Genomic DNA, 8197 nt, shown 5'->3' on the forward strand with positions numbered 1-8197 from the left:
TTTGATTGACAAGTTGCGTAATTTCGGTGAAGTCACGCAAAGCACGCGCAGACGAACTACTGAAGGAGCGGCCATTTTCTTTTGTTCTCTATCCCTTCATAATCTAAACGACGTGGTGCGAAGGAGCCGTCATTTGTGGAGTTTTTATTGTCGTAGACTTTGAAATTCCTGTGGGGCATGTCAGCGACTATCGAACAGGTACGTTTTTTGTTTATCTGTGTTTCTTTTACGCCGCTTAAACGCCGGGGAAGGCAACAACGACTAATTTCATTCTAATTTCCTCTGCATTCCTGAATTCGTTCCTCGTGTGTGTGTGCGCAGCGACCCAAGGATCACACTGGCAAAGGTACGCCATTGATTTTTTACGACATCCTTTTAGTGGGAAAACAGTCGATTCATCAAGTAATCATTTTTTGATACCTATTTCGTAAATGTGTTGCAGGGTACGTGAACAAAAATGGTGAATTACAAAATGTGGCGGGCGAAGACATCGACCGATACCTACATCCGGGAACGAAACAGGTGAGTTTTGTCGAATATTTGCTTTCGATTTCGTTTCTCTTCGATCCTTCGCGTTTTTATCACAATTTATCTCGTGACGTTTCTTTATCAAGAATGATTCTTAACTGTTGCCATGTTTTCTTTAATTTCCTCTCTCTTGACAACATCACGGCGCTCTTATGGCGGATCGCTCTTCTTCCACGATTACCTTTATTCGTGTTCAGGGCAACGACAAGCAGTTAAATTCTCAACAAGCCGCCACGAGCTTGCCGAACCAACTAACGGACACATATCTTCCACCTTTTTATCCGAGCACAAGCACTGGATCGAACACTGGACTGCCTCCAATGCCTTTTCCTTATCTGAATGCGGCTGGAATTAGCGACGGCACTTGGTCGACCGGCGTGCCTTCGCTGAACCCGAACACGCTATTTCCGTCTTCGGGCTTCAGTGCTGTTGGAAACGGTGAACAGCTTTTGCAGGATCAGATGTTTAATCACAATGCAGGAGTCGCCGTCTCCACAAACGCTTATTTAAGCAGTTTGAGTCACAACTCACAGGGACCCCCAGCATTGTATTTTCCCGGAACTTCAACAGATATTTCGTGGGGTGAACAATCCCAGGGGCCACCAATGCTGCCTAATTTTTACCAACCACCACCTCCTCCGACTTCTGAACATGGAGCGTTAAATCCAATTGGGGTTGAGATTGACTCATTGAAAGGAAAAGAATTTGGTTCTGCGGGAAATGTGGAGAATGCTCTATCTAGTTTGGCCCTTGGAGTGGACGACAAAGGAAATGAAGGACTGAATGATCAAAGCAAGTTGTCTTCAGTAACTAGTGCGTCAACTGTTACTGCTTCTGAGACTAAACCAAAGTCTTGGGCTGCAATTGCCAGTCAACCAGCTAAACCCAAGCCAAAACTGCCTCCACCAAAACCAAAAGTGCCTCCTCCTATGACTTCACAACCAGCTGTTATGTCTTCTAAAACTGAGTCTGGAGCATGGGGCAATGCTGTTAAATCGGGGGCCAACAAGCCTGCTATTGGTCGCGGCACAAGGCCACGACCCAATCCTGCAGGAGGTATGTCTGGAAATCCAGGACCTTCAAATACACCGGTTACTCCATCCGAGTCAGTTCCAATTCTTGATAAATTGAAGGCCAAGAACTGCTACAACCCAAAGGAATTCAGTCTTGTTCAGAAAAATGCCCGCTTTTTCATTATCAAAAGCTACAGTGAGGACGATATTCATCGTTCAATCAAATACAGCGTGTGGACAAGCACGGAGCATGGCAACAGGCGATTGAACGAGGCTTTTAAAGAGCAACAGGGCGCTAAGGCTCCCATTTACCTTCTTTTCAGTGTGAATGGAAGTGGTCATTTCTGTGGTATTGCAATGATGATGTCTGAAGTCGATTTGGAGATTGAGACTGGAATTTGGTCTCAGGATAAATGGAAGGGCAAGTTTGAAGTGAAATGGTTCTATGTGAAGGATGTGCCAAATAATGCGTTGCGTCACATTCGCTTGGAGAACAATGACAACAAACCAGTCACCAATTCTCGCGACACTCAGGAAGTGCCTCCTGAAAAGGGGAAACAGGTGCTGAAGATCATTCACTCTTACAAGCACCAGACCTCAATCTTTGATGACTTTGGCCATTACGAGAAACGACAGGATGAGGAATTCAAAAAGGTAAGAGTGATTACATTCTCAGTGAATGAATAAGGACTTAGCAACAAATTTGAATTGGCTTGTTCTGCTTTTGACATATGTCAATCATTGGAGGTCATTCACTGTGACTTGAAATAATTGTTAATTTTTCCGAACCTGTTAGACACATTTTAGAGTTATAAAAAGTATTCTGCTAACCTCGTCATTTTGGCCAGTATTGTAAGTTACAGAACCTTGTTTCCCTCTGTCTGTTTTTATGATCTGCACACTTTGCACTTGAGCCATAAATTAATCAGAAGGGAAAAACGTGGTTTGTTGATTACAGTACAAATCTTTAACTCAGTTAGTAAGAGGTACTCACTAAACAAAATGTCAGGCGTATAATACCATATACCATTGCTCAGCAGCTTTCATTTGAATGGTCATACACTAGGGTTTCATCAACAGACTTAAAGTTAGAACCACCTTGTACAGCATAATAAACAGTACCACATGAAAGCACTGCTTGATAGCTTTCATTTGAATGGTTCAACACATCTTCATCACTTTCTTTTGTCTTCTGATCTGACTGGAAGGGTGTATCCATTAACTGCAGCTTCAACCTTCTCTGTTTTTCAGACTAAACAGTGCTTTAATTTGAGCTAAATTTTTAAATTTTCAATTGCCCTTTAATTCCCATGGAAGATCTATGATGTAGATGATGTAGGTTTCTCCTTATGATATGAACAAAGAGTTAAGCGGAAAGCTGACAAGAATAAAGAAAATCCTCAACAATGGGATATTACCTTGATATAACACCAAATTCTCAGAACCAGCATTACATGAAATGTATAGCTATCGTGAGGAGAATTTCCATTTTGAGCTCGGTAGTAAGGCCCTGTCCACCCTATGCCAGAGGAATTTGAAAATGGAGCTTTATTTGTCCAGTTAGGCCCTCCGTGAACACTAATCTGTCACGAAAACTGAGCTTTTTGAAAACGCTCTACAAACCGGAGAAATTTGAAAACATCAGCTTTGCGTTTTAGTGTGGACAGAAAACATTTTAAAAACAGAGCTTTTCAAAAACTATAACGTTACGATAATTGTGATACTCCTCTGCTTGAGTTTCGCTCAAACACAAATGCAAAATGACTGATGATTGTTGAGTTTCAAATTCTTCTGGCGTAGTGTGGACAGAAAATATTTGATGCGTTTACACGTAGTTTGAAACTTCCGTTTTCAGATTCTTTGGTGTAGTGTGGAAGAGACTTAATCTACAGGTGTTTGTGCTGAAGTAATCATGAAGAATTCCCGTTCTTTGTAAATGTAATTTGTGCAACACCAGAGAATATTGATACTCCCCCCACAGAAGAGATTGGAATTTCCTGGGGGTGGGGGATTCTCTAAGACCAAAAAATGTAAAGAAATGTATCAAGTTTAATTGGAATTTCCAGAGGGGTGGGGGGTCTTGGAAAAAATCCCTTCCATGGGGGAGGTATGGGTATTATCTGGAACTAAACATTACAGCCAGAGAAAACATCAATTTGAGAAACATTGTTTTTATTTTTCACAGGGAGGCAAGAAAGTGGTTGGTGTTAAGGCACCATGAGTGACAGCTGCAAGCCTCAGCTTATCCTTCCTGTGCAGAACAATTGATCTTTGACTTTATATTACTCATGACAAGTTGGGTGAAGGAACCTACAGAAAATCACTGTTTGAAGGATGCCCGTCATTCAAACAGTGATTTTGTATTTGTATAATCTTGACGTTAGAGTAACATCGTCCGTATAAACTAGTTATATGTACTGGGAAACAGCAACAATCTTTTGCTACTTGAAAATGCTTAGAATCAAATCGATAAAACGTTAGTGGTTGAGCTCGAGTAGATTGAAGTCTGGTTGGTGTAGTGTACCACTGACACCTGTGTATAGCTGCCATATGGTGTTTATTTTAGGAGGGGTTCCTTTCACAATAAACAACTTCACTATGATATTGTCTTTGCTCTTGTGGTTGACGTCTACAGAAAACTTGATTTTCTGTTCTTTTTTTTCTGGCCTTCTCAATCTTCGAGTACTACTATTTACTGCATGTGTAAAGCTATTGTACGCTATAGATCGCATGCTCTGGATGACTATTTCAAAGGCGGGATTCTGCCGTAATACCCACGGAAATTATAAGTTGTTGTTAATGTCATACCCTATGCAAAAAGAGATCAAATGATAATTTGAAACCATTGCATTTAATACAATGAACATTCTGAGAGCAAATTTTATAACCTTGATGAATTAAAATTTCAAGACGAAAAACTAAGTGTCTGAAGTCATCAAAACTTCAACCAACTTTTGTTGTGTTACTTGACCACTTCCTGTTTAATCATCTTTGCCCAAACAATGCCATATAATAAAGTACTTGTAAGCCTGAAACGTTTGGTCTTTACGGGACAATCTCAAACTTTGGTCTTGTTGCATTGACCTTGCTAAGGCTTGGGGCATGACTCCATAAAGCACGACCTCGGTTTGAGATTTTCCCACAAAGACCTTGCTCTTGGTGAATACATATGGGTTACTGACCTGGGGAGAGGTCAAGATGGCTGGATATTGGCCAAGTTTTATTTTTGCGTGGTTATGTACCGAGACAGAATCGAGGTCCATAAATGCAATAAAAGAATGAGGCCAATATCCAGCCATCTTGATCGACCAAGCTTGGTCAATAAAGGCTTTATTATATGAAAAATAATACTATTTTCTTGTGTGACACAGCGGGTAATCCAGAGCAGGGCAAGATGGCAGTATCTTTCCTGCTAGCATAGCCAATCACAGTGCAGGGTTTGGCATCTCTCCAGCTCATGGAGTTAGCCGTAAAGTAAAAGTAACTAGTCATAAGATATTAGCTTGTATACTACAACTATCAACAATTCCTTTTGACCTTTTCCACATGTTAGGAAATAGTAGACATTTGCAGGGTTATCTTTATTCAGTGGATGGCTTAGAGGTTGTGGTTTGAATTTATTTTTGGTTAAAACTTCTTCAAACTAGTTTTATTTAGTCCCCTTTGTTTCAGATTATGGCAGTGAATATGATGAGTAGTTTCTTTGAAACACATTTTAGGTTAAAGTGCACCTAACCCCCAAAATTTTTTTTTCGCTAGAACGAATCTACTTATTATTTGAAATAGTTCTGCGGAAATATTTTTGGATTCCGTTAAATCCTCGATTTTCTGTGCCACGACGAAATCTCGAAAATAGCTCCAAAACACCGCCATTTTGTTTCACGACCGAGTTTGAGGAGAATGGGTCCAGCGGCTCTTGTGACGTCTACCCAGGAAGGTTGGATATCTCATTTCCTCTCATTTCCTTCAGGATGGTGCAATACACATTCGAAGTGTGCAGAAACGCCTTCCAGAGGTGCTATCGGCTGTTGCAGCAATATTCCAGATTTAAAGAAAGATATACTGTACAATTTACTGACGATGATCGGCTAATGGTGCAATAAAGACGTAAACGATGGTTGATTTTGTGGAACCGAAACAAGCGAACTGAATCTGAGAACCATTGAAGAACTCTCACTGGAATTTGTTCCGCAGACTTTCGAACGCTATTTTCATAAATTTTCTGCTTAAAGCTAACCAGCAATTTGTAGAAATACCACCGACAACCTATATCTTCCAATCCTGCAGTATTTATAACATAACCGGCAAAGTTGTGTGATCCGGTCATGATCAAGAAGCGTTATACTGATATGTAAATAGATCGCAACTGTACGCCGCTAACCAACACTTATTTCTCTTTCGATTTAGATGAAAGTCGAAGATTAATCCTCTAGAATTACATGATAACAAAATTGTTAGACTCACAGAGTTTTTCGAAGGTTTGGAAATCAGCAGTGTGACAAAGATTCTGTGCAATAGCGTCGAAAATATGACCGCGTAACATTATCTGCAGACCGCTTAGGGAACACACCCTTTTCGCTTATCCGACGAATTTCACTGCAAACTTTGAGAACAATTTACATTGGTTATTTGGAGTTACGACTTAAAACATGTGACAATGTGAAATCGGTAATTGTATGAAATGTTTCCTTCCGCCTTGCTTCCCGCAGCTTCAAAAATCCAGGTCCAAACAATACGATTTTCAATCGATCGAAGCCAATGTTTTGGAGGTCATCAAGTCTCGAAAACTGCAACACGTACGTCGCTCTTATAAACATGAAGCATTCAACTGAAAGTAAAACACAAACTGGATTTAACAGAACCTTGACAAAATACATTCTCGGTAAGGACAAATGTAAACGGGCTATAAACACGCGTGGGAATCTTATGTTTAGTTGACGAAATTACCATCCAAAGCAGTCCTTGAGTTTTCTTTCCTGCTGTTCGTTTGCCTGCTCCTCCACTTCGTATCTAGCTTTCCATTCCTAATATACAAGCAGCTCGTCCGCAAAGACGTCTTCCCCGTCGTCGCTTGAAATATTGTAAATTGCTCTCAAAGCTCTAAGCAGTGAGTTCAGAGTTGTCGAACGTGCTCGATCGAAGTTTATTTCGGAGCCTTCCGAATCGAAACTTAACTCTGACTCCAGTGACGAAAAAGAAATGATTCTGAGACAAAACTTGGACGTTTTAGTCCCAAAATACATCGGAACGATTAGTTTTGCATTCTATTTTCTCGAGCAAATACAGTGAGTTGACTGAGGCGCTATTGTGTTTGGTTCCTGGGTAGACGTCATCAGGTACCGCCGCCCCAGACTCCCTAAAACGCGGTCGTGAAACACTTAATCGCGACTTTGAAAGGGCATAGAAAATCGAGGATTCAACCAAATTCAAAAATTTCTTCGCCCAAATGCTTCAAATAAAGTCTAGATTTGTTTTAGCGAAAAAAAAATTTGGGGGTTAGGTGCACTTTAAAAACGAGGGATTAGATTTTGATCTCACTGAGATCATTTTCAAGTTTATAAGTGATAATAAGGAAATATTTCGCATATATTAGTAAAATTATTTTTATCCTAGAATATGATGAGAATGAAAAAGTAAAAATCAATCGGACTGCTGGAAATTTTTTCAACCAAAGGTAAATTTTAACCACAGCAAACTTTCTAAAAAATTTGTCAGAGAGCGCTCCATTCAATATTCGATATTTCTACATTCATGTTTTACAAATCGTCCTTTCACAGATCATAGTTAACAGAGGGGACTATTCCCCTCCTGTATATTAACTATTTGCGGAAATTGATAGGAATAATAACTCTCTTAGCACCCAACAGAGCAAACCAATAGTCCATAGCGAGTTCTCGGATAACTCTGTTCTCATTCTCGTCCCCATAGCCCTTTTCTCTTCTCCTAGCCGGCGGGGCCTTGGCACGAGAATCGATTCTCGTGCCAAGGCCCCGACGGCTAAGAGCAGCGAAAAGGGCTATGGGGACGAGAATGCTCTGTTCATGACTTGTGCCTTTTAGGGTTGCTAGTTTGTCGCATGCATAGAAACAAGGGTGCGAGTAAATTGGAGTGTACTTGTTCACACCTAAGAGAAAGAGCGGGAAACATAGAAAGCAATAAGACGATAAAATAGCCTCCTCTCCCATGTGAAAAGGCCAAGGATACTCGCCGTTTCGCCCTAGGGTGTAAATCACGGATTTTAGGCTCACTTAGGGTGTTCATTACGAATTCAGCCATCAATGCATCTTTTAGGCTTTGAACCCGATGAAATAGCTGGGGTTCTATGGCAGTGCTTAAAGAATCTACACTCGATGACAATTTATCTTTTAAGATGCTTAAATACATCTTTGAAATTATTGAGCCTACACTTGTCTGTTCGTTTGGCAAGGGGTATCTTTTAGAGTCAAATAAAGCTCGACCCACACCCGGATTGGTCTCTTAAGGGATTTCATCAAAACGTTCCGACAGACATCCCCGATATTTTCACAGGGGAGTCACCCAAGGACCCGCACGTACGCTAAACAACTCTCCGGAGCTCAGACGCCGAAATTGCAGTTCACGGTATTTCGAGTTACTTTGGCCACGTAAAAGACTTACCTTTAAACTGGAAGAAAACA

General features: G+C 40.7%; 1 protein-coding gene across 1 annotated transcript; it reads left to right on the plus strand.

The window, feature by feature from the left end:
- Positions 1-53: 53 nt before the first annotated feature.
- Positions 54-4143, plus strand: LOC110045236 (YTH domain-containing family protein 3-like). The gene is made up of 5 exons (XM_020750831.2): positions 54-198; positions 322-346; positions 443-522; positions 726-2195; positions 3727-4143. Exons 1-5 carry the CDS (start codon positions 178-180, stop codon positions 3760-3762), a joined length of 1632 nt encoding a protein of 543 aa, XP_020606490.1. The 5' UTR covers positions 54-177; the 3' UTR covers positions 3763-4143.
- The last annotated feature ends 4054 nt before the right edge of the window (positions 4144-8197 follow it).

The sequence above is a fragment of the Orbicella faveolata genome, unplaced genomic scaffold, assembly GCF_042242905.1.
Source record: "Orbicella faveolata isolate gen_17 unplaced genomic scaffold, um_ofav_v1 contig_34, whole genome shotgun sequence".
Classification (NCBI taxonomy): Eukaryota; Metazoa; Cnidaria; class Anthozoa; order Scleractinia; family Merulinidae; genus Orbicella; species Orbicella faveolata.